We start from the raw sequence: 20,689 nt of genomic DNA, 5'->3' as shown, positions 1-20,689 counted from the left end.
CGACCGAATATCGGTCTTCGTACGCGGTTGCGGGAAGTCTCGCACAGCGGCCACCTTTATTTCAGAGGGGCGGCGACGACCCCGACCAATCACGTGTCCGAGGTAGACAACCTCGGCCTGTGCTAACTGGCACTTGGGAGCCTTGACTGTCAAGCCCGCATCGCGCAGGCGGGTTAGCACTGCCCGCAAGTGCGCCATATGCTCAGGCCAGGATGCGGAGAATATCGCTACGTCGTCTAGATACGGTAAAGCGAATTCTTGCTGTCCCCGCAACACTTTATCCATGAGGCTTGAAAAGCAGTATGGCGCGTTCTTCAAACCAAAACTCAAAACTTTAGGACGGAATGTCCCCATTGGTGAAATGAACGCCGCATACCTACTAGCCTCTTCTGTAAGTGGAACCTGCCAATAACCCCTGACAAGATCTAGGGTGGAAATAAACTGAGCGCTACTCACTCTCTCAAGGCGCTCCTCGATGTTAGGGATCGGATAAATTTGATCCTTAGTGATGGAATTAAGCCTGCGGTAGTCGACGCAAGGACGAGGTTCCTTGCCCGGTACCTCAACTAAAATCAAAGGGGAGGTATAATCACTCTCACCCGCATCAATAACACCGAGCTGTAGCATTTTCTTTACCTCAGCCTCCATAATATCGCTCTGGCGGGGTGACACCCGGTACGCCTTGGATCGTACTGGCTCTGGGGAGGTAAGTTCTATGTCATGAGTAAGGACAGAAGTCCTACCAGGCCTCTCAGAGAACAGACCTTGAAACTCTTGTAAGAGCTGGTGTAGTTCGGTTTTCTGCTCAGGCGACAGCGATGCTTTACTTATTAAGTCACTAATGACTTGATCGGTGTCTTTCCTGTTCGTCACTGAGCCTAGTCCCGGAAGCTCGACCGGAAGCTCTTCTAACTTTCCCGCATCGGGAATTTCCTCTCCAGTATCTGGTGCCTTTAACGCTACAGGCTCAATTTTATCCCGTTCGGGCGTGCTCTGAATACCAGCTTGCTGCGCCTCTGACCCTTTTTCATCGTTCAACAACGTCGGTCCCGCATCTACCGCCTTTGCAGCGAGCTCCCGAACCTTCGATCTGGTTAAGGCCTGAACGCTAGCCTCACCAAACAAAAGCCCCTTCTCGCGCAGGAGGTGATCGGACCTGTTCGAAAATAGGTACGGGTACTGGGGGGGCAGCATAGATGACACTGCGGCCTCCGTCTCAAGTGCTCCGAAAGGTCCTTCAATAAGCACTTTTGCTACCGGCAGACACACGCTATGAGCTTCCACTGCTTGCTTGATCCATGCGCACTCGCCCGTGAACATATCGGGTTCTACGTAAGAGGGGTGAACGACATCCATCGTAGCTGCGGTATCGCGAAGCACTCGGCACTCTTTCCCGTTCACGAGGAGGTCTCGCATGTAAGGCTCGAGAAGCTTCATGTTCTCGTCAGTGCTGCCTAATGAAAAAAACACGACTTTTGGTTTTGTTTCTGGGCACTGCGCCGAAAAGTGACCCGGCTTCTGGCACGTATAACACAGGCGCGCTTGCCTCGCCTCGAACCGCTTTCTGCGTTCGGCTTCGGCTGCCGCCGTCTCCTTACGTTCGGTCGGACACTGCGCCGAAAAGTGACCCGGCTTCTGGCACGTATAACAAACGCGCGCTTGCCTCATCTCGAACCGCTTTCTGCGTTCGGCTTCGGTTGCCGCCGTCTCCTTACGTTCGGTCGGACTGCTTTCACTCGCATCCGCACTACGTGTGTCCCCCTTTGCTCTCATGGGCGTGAACTTTGGCCTCTCAAACTTGGAGCCAAATTCACCCTTTTGACCGTCCTTAGCTCCGCGAGCCCGACGCGTCACAAACTCCTCGGCTAACTCAGCGGCTCTAGCCACCGTACTAACGTCTGGCCTATCCAAGACCCAGTACCGCACGTTCTCAGGTAACCGACTATAAAACTGTTCTAGCCCGAAACACTGCAGAACTTTCTCGTGGTCACCAAACGCTTTCTCTTCTTTGAGCCACTCCTGCATGTTTGACATAAGCCTGTAGGCAAACTCTGTATATGACTCACTTTTGCCTTTCTCATTTTCCCGAAACTTCCGACGGAACGCCTCCGCTGACAGCCGGTACTTTTTTAGCAGACTCGATTTCACTTTGTCGAAATCCTCTGCCTCCTCTCTCTCCAAGCGAGCGACTACGTCGGCCGCCTCGCCGGGTAGCAAAGTGAGCAAGCGCTGTGGCCACGTTTCCCGAGAGAACCCCTGCTTCTCGCACGTTCGCTCAAAGTTAACCAGGAACAAACCAATGTCCTCTCCAAGCTTAAACGGCCGCATCAGGTCAGTCATTTTGAACAATACTCGTTCTCCTGCACCGTGTGCCTGACTTCCATTACGAGCGCGTTCCATCTCTAACTCGAGACGCTTCATTTCCAAAGCGTGTTCACGCTCTTCTTTTTCTTTCTGTTCTATTCGTTCACGCTCATCTTTCTCTTTCTGTTCTTTTCGTTCACGCTCATCTTTCTCTTTCTGTTCTTTTCGTTCACGCTCATCTTTCTCTTTCTGTTCTTTAAGTTCACGCTCCTGTCTTTTTGCCGTCTCCCTCTCCTCAATGGTCTCAAAGCATTCCGACAGCTCGTCATCCTCAGCTTCTAACTCAAGAATAGCCCTTAGCAGTTCTGGTTTTCTGAGTTTGTCTGAGACATCCAGACCCAACTCTCTCGCAAGCTCCAACAATTTCGGTTTGCGCAACGACTTCAAATCCATGGCTGCTCTGAATGCTGCTTTCTCTACTGCCTACTATTGTCTTGCCGCAAACTAACCCGGTAGCAACGACAACCACAATTACCAGCTCTGTTTCTAACACTAACAAAAGCCTGGCAAAACTCAGAAGAAGAAAGTCCCGCACTCACCAAACCTCGCAGCCAAGAATTCCGCGCAGTCGTTCCGCTGCAGGCAACCAGTCATCACACAGGGCTCGTTGCACTGCTCCCGGATGGTCGTTGTGCTGCTCAGCATACAGTCAACCGCATCTCTTCGCTGCTGGCCTCCGTTGTCGCGATCTCACCGCTGGCAACCAGATGTTGGAATCGCACCGCTGGCCCGAGTTGTTGGGGTCTCGGTGCTGACGCCCGTTATTGCCAATGGGTCGCAAGCCCCAAGGGTAGCGTTGGCCTGGCGGCCTGGGGCACTGGAAGCATCCGAAGGTCCCGGCAAAGCATGAGAAGACTGGTAACAGAACAACTTGTTTATTCTAACATAGCAAAAGAGCGGCCGGTCAGGTCGACCGAAGTGGAGAGACGGGAGAGCACGTAACTCAACAGTACAAATCGGAGCCTCTCTTCCTGGCGTCCGGGGGCAGCTGCTCTTATACTCCCGGCGTCGCGGTCCAAAAGGGAAGGAGGGAAGGTCACGGGATGAAGGTCACGGGACGGCGCAGCAGGAGCCCACGACGGCGCGAACTGTCGGGCCGAGAGACCTGCTGAACCGAGTGTAGTGACGCATTGCCAACCTTCACCCACACGACGGCGTGAACAGTTGAGCCGAGAGACGTCCAGGCTCCTCATTCGGGGAACTCCGCTCCCCGGCTGCCGCGCTTTGACAAGCGAGGGCACACACACACACACGCACACACGAAGACACGTGGCACTGAAACACGCCTGGACACGCTTGGCGGGTAGGCGTCACGGCGGCGTCGGACGGGCCAAAATGTCCGCCGCTTTGAACAAAGCCCCGGCGTCCGTTGCATCCGCGCCGGCATTACCGCGCGTTGTAGGCGAAACGTAACAGTACTTCGCGTTGTATGTCTTATGTGGGTTCTTCTAATGCCGTACTTGCTCGACCAAATGTACATTGTATTCCTATATACTGTATGTTATGTATACCCCACTCCTGCCTAAAGCATGACATCCAGGCTGGCGGTATGTTATAAATAAATAAATAGAAGTGCGCCACTGCTCAACGCAGTGATAATTTGTATTTTCGAGTCAGCCAGTTACGATCGCTAACTTCCGTGGCGTCATTGCGGAGACGAAGATCACTAAATGTCGCCACCAGTTAGGAACTATACGTCTCGCAGTGCGGAGAGGCGGAGCACATTTGCGGTGTGGTTTTGCGGACGAAGCCTGAACGGAACTCTCAGGCTGTTACTGAGCATAGTTCCCACTTATCACTCGGGCCAGCGATAAGCCTCGTCGTAGGCTTTGGGTTATCCATATTTATCGCGTCTCCCGGCGGTTGCGCACTCGCGACAATCCGCCTTTGTCGGCGAGCCGAGTGTCGCGCACACGGACGTAACTGCGGTTCAATACGATGGCCCTTGTAGCTGCGCCCCAACGCAGCTACGCCCGCTATACGTGCACACACATCTCGCCGACGAACGAGAACGGAATATGGGCCTGTAGCAGCTGTAGCGTGAACGGCCAATGGGCCGAAGCACTTAGCGAGCTATATCGCTCGCTCACCCGAGCGACAGTCCAAGTACTAAGTTCAATACGAAGCCTCGTCTGCCAGCTACCATAAAGCTTCCGGTAGGTAGGCTTCTGTCCAACCTCATTAGGGATTTATAGGAGAGAGAAAAGAAAATCTGCAGTTTGTATTGAGAGCAGTGTCCGCCTGTGATGTGGATATGTGCTTTATACCCAAGGCGTCACAGGAGCAAGAATTAAAACTTGCAAAATGTTGGCAAAATGGCCGCTCTGTTTCTTTATGGCTGTCATATACTTTGACGGTGCGTGCGCGGCTTCGCTGGGCAACTATTTGATTTGAGTGAGAGCGAGAGCGAGCGGCTGTGAAGCACGTGGGGGTTGCAAAACATAGTGCTTCTTCATCTTCATAATTTCTCTCTCTCTTCGTTTCTCTACTGTAACTTATGATTCCTCTCGCTGGCGGACGGTTGAAACAAAAACTGCCTCCGCAAGAACTTCGGCGGTACGTCGGGAAGCTATTCTCTTCATGGCCCGGTGCATTGATGGTAGCTTTTCGGCCCAGATCGCTACATTTATGGGAACACTGTCAAATCATTTACATCCTTAACTTTAAACAAAGGTGTATATCAGTCTGTAACTCGCACCTTTCTTTGAGCGTAACAGTGTGAGTTATATGCTGATTTACACCTTTATTTATTTTTAAGGGTGTACAATATTTTGCAGTTAAGAGCTACGGTGCAAGCGATGACAACCGTGCAGAATCTGGCCAGATTGCAGATTGCCGGCGTCCCAGCGCCTCGGTACTTATTGAGCGAAGCTTCCGGCACTTCCCACTTTAAGTGGTCGCACTAAATTCAAACGCGTAAAAATGACGTAGCAACTTTTTTTCAGAATCAGCCTAACCTGGATAGTTCTAGGTACACAGCTAACAGAGAAACCAGACGGTACCCGTTGAAACATGGGTCATATTTCTGGCCTTTGCGCGAATAAACACTACACATCATCAGCCCTTCAAACATCGCCAAACTTTAAATCAATGTCGTTTGATAACTGTCTTGTAAATACTCGTTCTTTCCAATGGAGATCTGGGAATATAGTAGTTTGCCTACACATATAACTAGTAACAATTTAGATAATTTTTCATCGTTACCTGAAAACTAATTACGTGTCTTCCAGAGATAAACTGTAAGCATCTCTTGTAGGCTGCGCTTAAGCATTACATTTTATTAAGTTTTCTGCTACTGTTTCATACATTTTCTTCTGAGTTTACCTTAGGTACTTCGCTTCGGTTAAGTTCAACTAATATTGTGCTATAAATTTGATTCCCTTTGCGCTAACTCGCTGACTCGCTTTTCTTTTTTTTTTTTGTTCACCCGCCGTGGTTGCTCAGTGGCTATGGTGCTGGGCTGCTGAGCACGAGGTCGCGGGATCGAATCCCGGCCACGGCGGCCGCATTTCGATGGGGGCGAAATGCGAAAACACCCGTGTACTTAGATTTAGGTGCACGTTAAAGAACCCCAGGTGGTCGAAATTTCCGGAGTCCTCCACTACGGCGTGCCTCATAATCAGAAAGTGGTTTTGGCACGTAAAACCCCATAATTACATTACATTTCTTTTTGTAATGTGTTGGTTATGTTCGTGTTCTTCCTACCGTAATTCCTGTTACCATTGGCACTAGGTGTGAAAAAACTGACGAGCAAAACTGCATGATCACTCGACATGCAGGCACTGTTCAACCTCCGACGTCACCCGACGTGGACGCTGCCGGACGGCCGTCCCGTGGTGTCCCTAAGCGCACGCCAGGACTTGCAAAAGTGGCATCACGACAGAGATCACATGATCCACCACCAGACTTACGCCGCATTTATCCGGAGATACGTCGTCGTCATGCTTACTCACGTACGTGAACTGAATGCATTCCCGCGTTCCGCAGAACCGAGACAGATGTACAGGGAGAACTTTGGAATGATCTCGCACGAATGGGCGACCAAGAATTTGTACCCTACGCGCTTCGTAATCAGTTGGCGCGGTTACAATAGAGTATCGCGATATCTGGGGATAGAAAATTGGACAAGTGGTGAAAGCACGCGTTGGTTCCGTATGCGCGAAGTTGTGAGTCATGCATTCTTAAGAGGAAGCTTTGCTAATGGCACGTGCTAATGTGTGGGACCAGGTACGTCAACATCCCTAAGCGTCACGTATCTGTTCACCTCCGTGAGGTGCAGCGAACAAATTGCTCTCGAAATGCATGTGGGCCATTCCGTATGTCTGCTTCGTATTTTTCTAACGAGTCAACCCTGTTAATGCCTGAATAATTAGTTTTTGTACATTTCTCGTGAATATGAATTGTGTAACTTAATACATAATTAGAGTAAGTCAACAGTGCCTTATGCAAGTTTTAATAGCACCGACTATATAGAGAAATGCGTAATAGGTTTTTGCGAACTGTATGCGAAAATGCGGCATTCATGCCTTTAGTCCTCGCCTCCCATTTGAACATTAAAAGAAACAATTATCAATAATTTCTATCAACCTCCCAATCAGCTGCTGCGCCTACAGACAGCGGATAGAAGCATCGATAACATTCTAGAAACTTCCAATACATGTAGGCGCGTCCTGCGCTGAGCGATAACATTTCTTAGACGGTAAAAGCGCTCACCCGTAAAAGATAAGCGAGTTCAGTTCGCGTGTCAGTATTCATTATCTTTATGACATTCATACACATTCACTGTGACGTGCTGAATGACTAGCTTTATAGAACGTGTTTGGTAACATTTAGCTAGGTCAGGTTTCAAAGGTTTGGCATAACAACTGCTTTTCAAGCAGTGCTTGTACCAGATATGGTTTGTAAATCGCTGCTTGAAGAGGAAATGAAACACGCTGCTCCGGAGGTGCTGTAAATGCGCCAAAGGAAGAGTAGAGTAGAGGGAAATGGCCCAGGGGACAGCAAACCGGACATAGACAACGTGTCCCTGGTGTAATTTTGTCATTAAACTCTACTCATGGATTGCCAGCCAGCCCGCTCCCCAAGCCTTGCAAAAGAACAGAAAGCTACTTAGTCCGCGATGCTGCGGTGAAACGTGTCGTTGAGTGCTCTTTTATTCTTCGCAGGAGAACGTGACGGACGCGAGTGCGAAGGGCTTCCGCAGCGTGGACAACATCGTGCAACGTGTCGTGACCGCGGAGGAGACCGTACTCGCGCTTTCGTCGGCGCTGCCCGAAGAGGACCCGGACCGGTATTACGCCATCGTCGACCTTTCGCCGCAGAACGGCTCATTTCTGTCGACGATTGCATCGCCGGAAGCGGATGTCATTCGCGAGACAGCGGTCGGACATCCTGCCATGCTGGCGTACAAGGACTTCTTGGAAACCAGGATGTCTGCACCGGAGCTCTCCGGCTACGTCACGTGGGAGGTTGTGCGACAGCTTGGTCCGTTGGCGGATCAAAAGTGAGCTTCCTTCTGTTTTCCATGTTATGCACAGCTCTTCTTCATGCAGTCGGTCGAGCCTAGCTGTTTGCTTGGATCCGACGCCAAGGAGAACTTACGATAATGTTAAACAAAGGTATTCCACAGCGTCCAATGAATAAATAATTTCTGCACAAGCCTGCGGGGCGGAGCTTGACTGATGAGAGCGAAAGTTGCCACTCACCTTAATGTAGCGGTAAGCAGCGCACAGAGCACCTGCCGCTTACAGGAAGCAAATAGCAAAAGTTAGTTATGCAGTGTTTAATGGCACAAGCAAAGGCAACTGAAGTTATGATTGGCCAACGACAAGTAAATAGCAAAAACAAAACGCGAGAGCTGGAAAGGAAATACGAAAACATGAACTATCTCGGCTTTCAAGATTACGGACGTTTGATGCCATAAAGAAGCAAAATAAGGGGTTATATGCTAGACCAGCAAACTCTCGACAAAAATCGCAGAGCGACTCGTATCCATGTCAGTGAAGAAGTAAATTGGCACAAAACTTGTAGCGTCTTCCTGCCGCATAGAACGAATGTGTGCTCACCAAGATTACATACAGCGACCGTCTCTCTATAGCGTGGGCGTAGCTCGATAATTCACATGCTTGCTCGTGAGAGATCAGCATGTTATGGCTAAAAATAGACAGGCGGTATTACTGGTAACTGCGCAAGGCCTCCCGGCCTAGCACGGGAGGACGTGGCGTCGTCCCGTGCTAGGCCTGTGAGGATGGCAAGAAACCTTTGCTAATTGGGGACCTAATGCAGCGCGCCACCAACTAACAAAGGTAAGAGCAACATAGACACTCGTCATAGGCGCCAGGGACAGTGTATTTTTTCTTTGGGGTTGTGTCATCGCACTACGTTTATTCGTTAGCAAGCACCAATCGGCCAAGATATCTCTCCCTGAAGAAAGCCATAGTCGTAAAGAGTGACTACGATAGACAAAGTACTTTGTCGAGGGGAACAGGGGGGGGGGGGCAGTATACAGAGGAATTAGGTTTCAGTTTACGCATAGCATTTACAGAGCATCAAAACGTGAGCAAGTTTGCCCACGTAGGATGGAGCTTGCCGTGCATAGTTGCATTTGGTAGGCTGCTCTGCACTAAGAGTACATGTGACCTACTTCATGATGATGAGTACCCAGGTAGGCCACTGCTCTTATTGGCTGGGACATCACCCCCGAACACTTATGCCGCAGAGTACAGGCAACTTGCTTCCGACAGCGGTAACATCAGCACCGCAGTATGCGGCGGCTGCGCGTCTACAAAGCCAGCTAGTACAACTAAGAAATGCAAAGTGACGTGCGACACCAGTTTCAAGGCTTTGTGAAATGTTGTGTGAGACAACCTTACCTACAGGGACAGCTACTGCATAATCATGGACAGCCGACAACCGGATTTGCCCTCTCAAGTGAAGGATTTTCATTGGCAACATCAGTGGGGCATTCTACCGACAAAAGACAGGCTTTAATGCCTGGGATATGGTAGCGAATAATAAATGCATACATCGTGCACAGAGACCAACACACATGTTGTAAAGGAGTGCGTTATAATACGCACCTTCTGGAAGCTGGTTGCAATAATGTTTGGAATATCCATCGCGCGGCCAGCACAGTGGTGAGATAGGCGTGCCACTCTCGCCTACTACAGCATTTGTGGTGCTACAGCAGGTTTTGTGGTGCTTCCGCAACATTTCAGGACGATGTCGGCAGTCAAATAGAGCAATGTACCCCAGAGTGCGCAAACTACGGGTTATAGTATGGGGTCATATTGAAGAACAGCTGTTCACACTCGGTGAAGCCGAGCTTGTTCACCGCTGGTCTACGCGGTACCTAACCGTCTCTCGAAGCAAAGTCTCCCTGCAGCGAGAATGATGCCGAAATTCTGTTTGCCTGAGTAGAGACTTTATACTTCTATACATCACTTACAGCTCGTACATAGAAAGGGACCAAAAGAACGACGAAGACAAGCGCTGAGTTCCAACTGGTTTTTAAGTTGAGTAACACGCATAATACCGAGACACCAAGGCAAAAGACCCCCCCCCCCCCCCCATATAACTTTTTTCTTGGTGTCTCGGTATATATGCGTGTTACTCAAAATAAATATCAGTTGGAAGTCAGCGCTTGTCTTCGTCGTTCTTTTGGTCCCTGTCTGTGTACGCGCTGTAAGTGATGTTTGCAATGGAATACTAACTAGCCCGTACCCAAACACTACTTTATACTTGTGTGCGCTCCGGGTGTCGTTAATGAATTCGAGGCCGACAATACTTTTTCTGTATGTACGCTGTAATGAGCGTTTCTTCTTTCTATAGGGGGGGGGGGGAGGGGGGTGGTTGGCAAAGCCAGTGGGAAGCAGGCGCCATTTACTGTTTGATTTGCTTATCGGTTTTATTTATATAAAGTATGATGTATTACATGTGCCATACGTTAGATTGCACGTAACGTTCATACCACAGTTGTACGCGTGCTTACGGGTGCATAAATGTTCTTGTCAGCTTGCCCGGATGTTTTCGTTTGTGTACGCGGATACTGGCTCTGGCTTTTGGCTCAAGGCCACTGGCACGTCGCAGAAAACGGGAGCTAAAAACATTTCATGCTTAAATCCAAAGTTTCTAACGCTTAGCTGTAGAACAATAAGTCACAAGATGTCACTATTTTTACTGCTGCTGCCGTCAACATATCTGGTGTGTCGGTATTCCGTAAATTGCGTGCGTCTAACTGACTCTTTAAAACTTTCTGGAAATTGGGTAATATTGTGCATTGAATTGCTATGGAATATGCGGTGATATGGGGGAATTACATTTACGACAGCCTGCAACCAGGAGACAACTGACTGCAAAAGCGTGAATGTTGCAAGTGTGCAGTACAAAAAGACTCCCCTTCCACGAAAGACAGTTTCAATTCGAAACTTTGAGGGCGTGTTCGCTACAAACACCTATCCAAGGCTGGACGCTGTTTACATTAGCCTATTTGACTTTCGTGACAGGCTTTCGCACGGCACCGTGGATGGCAAATGCTTTGACGCCATCTACCACTTGATGCCTTACCCTAGCGTGCTGCCCTACCTGGAGCAACTGGATTCGTCCAAGGGATGGGAAGAGGCCGATCTTGTGTACCGCGACGTCACCGAGACTCTCATTCGCTTCATGAGGCGGCGTGGCTTCGAGCTTCCGTACTCGTGAGTAGATTATCGATACCAAAAGTTGATGTTGCGCACCTGTAACTTTCGTGTATATCGATAGTACTGAGATATAACGGGACAATGGATGACAACTGTAACTTGAAAATGTGCTGGAGAGAAAAGATCTGAGGCTGCCGTATACTTCTGCAGAATTTGCACGCAAGCGAAACTAACACTGCGATAGCAATTATATGGACACTCCAGGCGCGTTTCTGCCATCTCTGTCGGCGTCGCCGTGATGTTTCGTATAAAGTCCAAGGGCAACAAAATCGTCGCCGCGCGCCATATGCTGTATGTGCGAGTGAAAGAGGGCGGGAAGCGCGCCGTCTTCCGTTGCGTGCAAGGCACCAGGAGAAGGGGAAGGCGGGTGTTCTACACTGGCGGCTTCTGCGTATGGCGCGGCCGCGCGGGCCCTATCTTAAATACGATCTGCAATGAGTGTAAGTGCGCCGAGTGCTCATAGCTTCGTGTGCTCTGTGTTTTCGCCTCTTAGTTCGCGGTGAAGCGAGACCTAGCACGAAGGTCAAGTCGCTCGCTGCTGCTTCCTCACTCCAGCGTTTTGACAGCGAGTTTCCATGGTGATCGAGGGGGATGTGTTCATGTTTGTGCGTGCGTGACGCCATGCTTATTAATTTAGTTGGTAGTCGAATGGTTACAAGCTCATAGGGCCGATAAAACTACTATTCCTACTTCGTATTGCTGTTTACTAATTTGCTGTCGCAATCGATGCTTCGCCTTTCGGGCGAAACTGCGACTTTCTTTAAAACCGATCTTCTGACATTTGAAGGGAAGCCGATCACCGCGAGAAAATAGACCTCGTACCAAGCATTTTGCAAAGAAAGTAAGAAGTAGAAAAAGAAGAAAAAGAAGGCGATCGGGATTGAGAAAGCGCTTCGTTTTTAAGAAACTTTCTTACCCACCAGCGCACATCGCTCACACCCTTGCCATCGCAATTGGTCAGTCTTATTTCTGAGTACTGCTTTAGCCTATGAGCACAGCGCACGCGTCATATAGAAGATGTCAAATGTGTTGGTTCGCTCTGGCATTTTGTCCACTATCAGGGACCTGTACGGTAATCTCCCGCTGTACTTTCAGAGTATGAAAACTTGGACAGGTTGTTACTCTGCGTGAGGACAGAGCGACAACGTACGTGGACAAAGAAAAGAAACTGGCATGAGGAGCATTGGTTTCAAACCAATATTTATTAGTCTGTCTACTTGTGTGCACAGGCTGTCGCGTCCATTTTGCAAAATATTTCGAATGTTTGGCGGTTCTCGTAAAGAAAAGATCGAAGGCCGAAAAAAAAAAGTCTTCTCCCAACAGCCAGTCACCGCTTATGAATTTTCCTTTAGATGCAACAGCCCTCATGAAGATTGGTTCTCTGGATGACGATCATAACTATTTGTCCGTATAATATATTTATTTATATAAGACTTCCCGTAGCTAAACAACGTTCTGAATTATTGCGTGGTGATGCGGCCGGTGCAGCAATGCCAGCTTCAGCCTGGACCTTCCCAAGGGGAGCAAGTTAGACGCCTTCTATGGTGAACTCCCGCTGCACGAGTCATCGCTAAAACAACAGCCTTTCCTTGAGACGTACCTGGCCACACTGTCCCGGATCCGAAGCAAGGAGATCTTCAGCATCGCCCACGGAGACACCGTGTTTAGCTACCCTATGCCGCCTCCGCAAAGCGGAAAAGCGCAGGTCAGTAAAAGCATGGCATCCGAAATATTTAACGCGCACCTCACGCCATCCAGTCTCGAAAGAGATGAATAAAGAAGTACAGTTTGATTAAGGTGAATAGAAGGAGATCTGACACTGGAAATCATGAGTACCGTTGACAAGCACTTGTTGGTCTAGTGGGTGATTCGTTACACAGTGTGTCCCTAAAATCATGGCGCACTTTTGACCAGTTACAAGAAATCAACGTATTCCTATGTGGTGGCGCTTCGTTGTACACGCGACGATATTCACGTTGCACTTTAGTCACGGATTCGAATTTAGCAAGACAGAACAAACTGAACTTTCCTCTGTACCGGCCACGTCTCGACTGGCGTGGGCTGATCCGCTGCTGCGCAGTTCGTGGTGCTGCGTCATCGCCTGTGTGCGCACACCCTTGCACGTCACACTACAGTAATTTGGAGAGTTTCACTTTTATTTGGCGAAGGTTTCACATTTCTGTCTTGTTTTGTTGCTTTTCTGTGACCGATCAAAAGCGCACCATGACTTTACAGACAACTTGTATACAGCGCATAAGCGGCGCGCAGGCCAAGCAGCAGTTACGAGAGAAAGACAGCTATGTGTCTGTCACGTGCATCCTTTCTGAGCTGGACAGCTAGGGGAGCTTTTTTTTAAAATTCATACTATGTCTACAAACAGACACGACAGAAATGCAAACAGAACTGGACACAGCCCAAATACTGTATCGCCTGTCCTTATCTATTTGTGTTTACTACGTTTTCTATGGTGTTATACTAACTTTTTGTTTTATGCTCACCGGCAAGGCCGCCATGCTAGCCACACACACAGACACTAGCGCCAGATTCCCTTGCGGTATTCTCAGCTATGAACTTCCTGGTTGGGATGACTGGGATGTAGCTTCCCGCGTTTTCTCAATGACTGTCTAGTGATGCCAGAACCCGGAGCCACATAGAGGGTGACACTTTCCCAGTAGTTAGTCATAGATCATGGTTAAGGTCACGCCAACTTTCTTTCTTCGAATATCGTGTGACAACAAAGAAGCGGTAGCTGTGCACGATGAAATTGTCCACGCTCTAGCAACAAGAGACATTTCCAGTGTCGGTAGTGCAGTGCCGCCAAGGAGGTTAAAGAAAATTGTTTTTTTATATCCTCCTTGAGTGCCGCCGCAGTGCCCCCCCCCCCCCCCCGCTCCATTCTCATGCACTGGGGAGCAACTTAAAAGGCAGTGTAAAAATAAAGAAGGCTATGGTTGAAATCATGCGCAAAAGTTATTAGTGGGAACTCTGCCGCTATAGCGTCGGCGGTAGCTGAAAGTAAGGTGGTTCAGCCAGCATGGAACGTAGAGTAGAACACGAAGGTGCTTAAAATTTGTCGCTCTGGCTTCAAACGACTTTGTCGCTTGGGAAATCGATAGTTTTCAACAAAAAGTTGCACGATAGATGCAACGATTTGCAGTGATTATGCTTGTGCAAAGAAACTTAGTGCCTAATGCGCCTAGGGACATATAACTTCTTGAATTTTTTAAAACATCTTCATAATCATCAGCCTATTTTATGTCCACCGCAAGACGAAGGTCTCTCCCTGGGATCTCCAATCACCGTGCCCTGTGCCAACCGATTCCAACTTGCGCCTGCAAATTTCTTAATTTCGTCACCTCATCTAGTCTCCTGCCGTCCTCGATGGCAGTTCCCTTCTTTTGGTGCCCATTATGTAACCCCAATGGTCCACCGGTTATCTACCCAACGCATTACATGACCTGCCCAGCACCATTTATTTATCTTGATGTCAATTAGAATATCGGCTATCCCTGCTTGCGCTCTGATCCACGCTGCCCTATTGCTGTCTCTTATCGTTACGCCTATCACTCTTCCTTCCATCGCACTTTGCGCGGTCCTTAACTTGTTCTCGAGCTCATTTGACAATCGCCAAGTTTCTGCCCCATATGTTAGTAGCGGTAGAACGCACTGAGTATGCACCTTTCTTTTTAATGATAATGTAAAGTTTCCAGTCGGGATCTCACAATGTCGGCCGCATGTACTCCAACCCCTTTTTATCTTCTGTAAACTTCCTTGTCATGGTCAGGGTCCGCTGTGAGTAATCAAATTAGGTAAACGTATTCCTTCACAGACTCTAGAGGTTGATTGGCAATCTTGAACTCTTGTTCTCTTACCCGGCAATTGATAATTATCTTTGTATTCTGCATAATTAATCGTCAAACCCCACGCTTACACTCTCTATGTTAAAGTCCTCAATCATTTGTTGTAATTAGTCGCCAGTGTTGCTGAACAGGACAATGTCATCTGCAAACCGAAGGTTGTTGAAATATTCGCTGCGGATCCTTACTGCTCAGCCTTCCCAGTTTAATAGCTTGAATACTTCTTCCAAACATGCAGTGAAAAGCACTGGAGAGATTGCGGCTCTTTGTCTGACCCCTTTCTTTATAGATATCTTTTTACTTTTCTTGTGGAGAATAAAGGTAGCTGTGGAATCTCTGTAGATATTTTCCATGATATTTACGTAAGCCTCCTCTACTCCTTGACCACGCATTGCCTATGTGACTGCTGGTATCTCTGTTGAATCAAATGCCTTTTCGTAACCTATGAAAGCCATATAGAGAGGCTGATTGTACTCTGGAGATTTCTCGATTGCCTGATTGATTACCATGCATGTGATCCATTGTACAGCATCCCTTCCTAAAGCCAACCTGTTCTCTTGGATGTCTGAAGTCAAGTGTTGCTCTTATTCTATTGGAAAATATCTTGGTGAATATTTCATACAATACTAGAAGTAAGCTAACGGGCCTATAATTTTTCAATTCTTTAATGTTTCCCTTTTTGTGGGTTAGTATAATGTTGGCATTCTTCCAGTTCTCTGGGATCCATGAAGTCGTGAGACATTTCGTATAAAGGGCAGCAAGCTTTTCAAGCTTGATGTTGCCTGTATCTTTGATTAAATCGACTGTTATTCCATCTTGTCCTTCCACTTTTCCCCATTTCATGTCTTGCAAGTCCCTTCTAACTTCATCGCTAGTTATAGAAGGAGCCTCTGTGACCTGTTCACTACTACTTCGAATGGAGGTATCGTGGCTGCTCTGAGTATTGTACAGATCAGTATCACCTTCTGTTACTATATCTTTGAAATTGCTGATGATACTACCCTGCTTATCTTTCAGTGCGTACATCTTGCCTTGTCCTATGCCAGGTTTTGTTCTCGCTGATTTCATGCTGCGTCCAGTCTAAAACATCTTTTTTAGAGCGCAGCTCTTTGGCGTCCGTTCCTGGGTTTCGCGTCGTCGTCGGCGTTGTCGTCGGCCTCGTAACCAGCTCCGCCCCCCTTTCATCCCCCCAGCGCTAGCAGCGACCGACTGATACCGCTGGATGCCGCTGACGCCGCTAGAGAGTCAAGATAACGTGACTGCATAGAACACCGTCGCCGCCATGCAGAAAGAGGAGGAAAGGGTCCCCCCCCCCCTGTTCTTGTGTGGCGGATAGGGTGCTCTTCAGTTGCCGACGCGCCGGTTATTTCACGTAGGCCCCGGCACGTCGACGAATACGTGACCACCTTCCCACGGCTAGACCTGGTTCTTAGCGCTGCGGAAGCGAGGGTATCATATTGTTTGTGTCGGCATCGGCGGCGTTGTCCCTGAAACCAACTCCGCAGCTGGGGTTGACTCACTATCGGCGTCAGCGGCATCAGTCAGTCGCTGCTATCTCTTCCCTCCTCCCTTTATCGTGTTGTCCGCTTGCTGCGCGCGCTTCTGCCCCCATCGTTTGCCGCTGGGTGTACACGCCGCCCCCCTCCCCCCTCTTCCTGCGAGTCTCCGGTTGTCAAAGCGCCGGCTCGAACTTAATTCCTTTCTTCGCTCCTCCTCCAATGCAACCCCTGTGCGGTGGCAATCAGAGAGCCAGATCGGTGGGACGTCGTGCACTTCCTGCAACTCGCATTAACCGTCCATCGATCCACACCGATGTTAGTAGTGGGGGACTTTAATGTTGACATAAAGACAAACAGCAATTTCCTAACACTTATGCGGGAGAACATCCCGTTCCTCTCGCTCGTAACGCGTCCCACGGCTGTGACAACCTCGCGAGGCACTTGTATAGATCTCGTCTTTGAGAATCAAGCATTGGTGTACCAAGTCGAACATATATCAGTCTATTTCTCCGACCACAAAGCTTCCTTCATGACTGTCAAGAACTGTTAGTGGAGTCTTTGTTAAAGGAATACGTGTGAAAAATAAACAAAAAAATTCTGTGATAGCGCATACATGTGTTGCTCGATTTCTTTGCCTCAATCTATCGAAAAGGTGAAACAGCTTATTTGCTGCGCTCAAATTTCGCATTAGGAAGTAACGTAATCATCGGTAATTTTTTTTTTAATTCCGCGGTATTACCTACCAGAGCCCCCATCTGATTATGACGCACGCCTCCGGAATATACTTGACTACCGGGGAGTTCTTTACCGTGGGCCCCCAATGCACGGTACACGAGGGTTTTCTGCATTTCACCCTGATCGAAATGCTGGCGCAACGGCCAGGTACCTAGCCCACGACCTCGCGCTTAGCAGCGCGACACTGTAGCCGCTAAGCCAGCTCGCCGGCGGCTTGGAAACTCGGTAAAGTAAAGTGCAATAAATAAAGCCGCATGAAAGTCCGAAGCCACAAACGCGATTAGGCAAATCCAAGTACTGGTCATCATTCCCACGGCAGCTGAAGACTTTCAGCGCCAGAGTTTCGTCAGGTAAATTTGGTAGGAAACTTCATGGTTGGGGGCTGGCCCTTAGAAATTTCCAGCACTTGCTTCAACATCTTGGAAGCTACGTTGTGATGGCTGGATTGTTCTTTATTTTATTTTTCTTTGTGCTCTCTAAAGGTCAGCAGAAACGGGAGAAGTCGCGTGCCGCTAACCTGGTTGCTACCGCCGCTGTTCGGCGCCGACATGCCTCCCGCGCTCAACGACGGAGGGCTGGGCATCAACCTAGCGGCGGCGCTGGCCAAGTCGTCCCACCTGGACCGCTCGTGGCTGGGCTGCCTCGCGAACTTCGAGCCTCGAGCTGACCTGCGCGGCCAGGAATTCGCCCTGGCTCGCCTTACGCTCGTCGCCGAGGTCGTGGAAGAGTTCGTCGACCTGCACTCCGAGCTGGCGAGGCCTCTGGTGTTGCCGGCCTTGGAGTCCATGAGCGAGGACAAGCTCTTCTTCGTCGGCGCCTGCGTCGGGCTCTGTGCCAAGGGAGACCCCCAGGCGCCCTACAGGTGCAACGTGCCGGCGAGGAACCTGCCTCATTTCGCGGCCACCTTCGAATGTCCAGCGGGGTCTTACATGAACCCCCAACAACGTTGCCCGTACCCCAACAAGACTCTGAGGGAACACTAAGAACGTCTAATTTAGAACTTCACCCTTACCTGTGTGTTGTAATACTGCAAATGCTTCAAGTATGTTTTTTTATGTCTGCTTATTCCTAATGTTTATTTTGCAAGGACGCTTTATCAAGGACGCGCCACTCCTAGGACGGCTCTGAACACGCCTCCCCCCTCCTCTTCCTATTCCCCATCATAGGCCTTCGAGCCATCCCTCAATAAATACACCTTGCCATCATCATCATCATCATCATCATCATCATCATCATCATCATCATCATCATCATCATCGATGGGCCGGAATAGTAACAACATTGTCCCTACCACAACAGGATCCTGAGGGGACACTAACCGAGATAACTGCAACTGTTTAAGGTCTGTTTTTTGGCATTCAATTATTTATTTAGTTTACCCTTCTTGTAAGGTATTCTTGAACCCTCTGATATTATTTAATTGGTGGCTGATGGATGATTACTACGGGGTAGGAACTGAAGGCACGACTTCTATTTTCATCAGCAGTCCCGGTGACGTCACGAATTTCACTCTTTTCCATTCTTTGAGCCTTTCTCCCTTTTTTTTCACAGAAGCTGTCGAACGTTGTGAGTGCGAGTGCCAGGCTGCTTTAGGAGGAAATATAATCCTTGTTTACCGATAAACGAACAAACAGCCTTGAGCAGATGCTCTGAAAACCTATGACGTCATCGAGGGCGATTTCGGGTGCTCCGAGAAGGTGGCGCTAACATAATTTAATTTCTTGCGTCATTTGTGACCTCGCGGAGCCTCCAGTCATTACAGGACCAAACATTTAGGACGATGAAAAATAATAGTGCAAAACGGACGCTTTATCCCATGTCAGCACTTTCACATACTTGCCAGAGAAAATAAGTAAAAGGTAGCACAACGAAGTGAGCGTTTTCTTCATAAAATCATCTCTACTACTGTTGAACACGCATACGCACTAATGGACAGGTCTCGCGGCAACAAAACCCGCAATTTCAAGGCCAGTAAACAGCCATGGACAAATATAGCATTGGACGAGTTCTGCACAATGTTGGGGCGTGATGTCGAAGGAGTCACTGCTGTTTCAATAATTGAGATCACAACCGCGGAAGTCGCTGAAGCTTGATTTTTTTTCTTCTGACACTTTAACAGTATTACTAAAAAGGTGCGGGCTCAAATCGAGGCTCTGTTCCTTGCAGTCGGTACATTTTTAAACTGAACAAACGTAATCAAATTCGGTGATCTGCGAATGAAGAGCGAACCAATTTCACCGTTCCCCTCTGCTTAGGTAGGGGCTCCGATTTCATGGAAAGATTGGGGCTCAGTTGTTTGTGAAACGACCGTAAGACAACGAACCTTTGCAAAACTAAGGCGAAATTTACTTGTATACGAACAGAAGTGAACTGGAATCTCGCTGCGAGGTTTTAGCGCTGAGAAAGTGAGTAATCAACTCAAAAAGGCATACTGGTGGCTGGAGATGTGCCAACGAAACGTCCTGTACTAAGGGTTTAGCGCCCCTGTAAAGAAATCGTCGTCGTCGTCGTCGTCGTCGTCGTCGTCGTCGTCGTCGTCGTCATTGGAATAAATAGGTACGTAGGACACCTGAGTCGACGCAGCTGTGACGCACCCACCACGGTAAGACGAATGAGAGAATCCCACACGAAACTGTGGAGCCCCTAAGAAAGGAAAAAAAAAAATATCATGGCAACACAGGAATTCAGTACAAGCTCCACCCACAAAACCGCATCTTATCTCCTCCTCTGCCTCCGCTCTCCGATACGCAGTTCCCGACGGACGTCGGCATTGAAAGGAGTTTGTCATCCCCACGGCGGCAGGAAAGTGAGCGAAGGTAATTGCAATTTAAAAAACTGCGCGGAAGATGGAACACAAGTAAAAGAAGAACACAGACATGGCGCTGCCTGGTGTTCCGTCTTTCGCGCTGTCTTAAAGCCCAGGTAGTCTTACCAATACGCCCAAGCATCTACTTTAGAAGGTAATTGGTCGGCGCATCGATAAAAAATTCTGTTTTAATTGGACAGTTGTGTATATGCTACTGCATTTTTCGCTTGCGACTGACTTCAGCAGAGAGTGCGGCGAATCGAAGTTGAAGACCGATCGTGAAAGCTGTAAACAAATGCCCCTGAAAAACAAATCCGTAAAAAAAAAACGCCACGTCACCGGCTCGCTGTAGCTCCTAGCCGCTTCGAGCGTTCGAGAGAACGCGGAGAGAGAGGCAGAGGGCGGGACTGAGCGTCGCTATGTGGCTATTGGATACCAAGAACCATAACCATTAAGAGAGAAAGAGAGATTGCAAAGAGAAAGAGGCGCTATTTTCTGCAACACTTTAGGCAAGCAAAATTTGTACAATCATCCATAGTTTCTATTATTTCATTTCTTTACGTTAAATTATTTTATCAATATTTTTAACAATGTTTTCATTGCAAGTCTAAATTACAGTTCTATCGTCCCACGCTAGTTTCTCTATGCTTCTAACCTTACGGAAAACAGCCTGCTTCTTGGCCAATCCCCCATAGTGGGTACGCGCCACCGTCTGGGACACAACACAAC

The 20,689-nt window shown here is 48.7% G+C and overlaps 1 protein-coding gene across 1 annotated transcript in view; it reads left to right on the top strand.

Moving 5' to 3' along the window:
- LOC126527164 (uncharacterized) overlaps nt 1-19,298 on the top strand; it is a 28,803-nt gene extending 9,505 nt beyond the window's left edge. The window contains exons 4-8 of the mRNA XM_050174916.3: nt 6,144-6,317; nt 7,530-7,867; nt 10,869-11,060; nt 12,552-12,768; nt 17,637-19,298. Coding sequence (XP_050030873.2) covers nt 6,144-6,317; nt 7,530-7,867; nt 10,869-11,060; nt 12,552-12,768; nt 17,637-18,137 — 1,422 coding nt within the window. The 3' untranslated portion in view covers nt 18,138-19,298. The remainder of the gene's footprint in view (nt 1-6,143; nt 6,318-7,529; nt 7,868-10,868; nt 11,061-12,551; nt 12,769-17,636) is intronic.
- Nucleotides 19,299-20,689: the final 1,391 nt, after the last annotated feature.

Source organism: Dermacentor andersoni, chromosome 9 (assembly GCF_023375885.2).
Source record: "Dermacentor andersoni chromosome 9, qqDerAnde1_hic_scaffold, whole genome shotgun sequence".
Taxonomy (NCBI): Eukaryota; Metazoa; Arthropoda; class Arachnida; order Ixodida; family Ixodidae; genus Dermacentor; species Dermacentor andersoni.
This window is presented reverse-complemented; position numbering and strand designations above follow the sequence as displayed.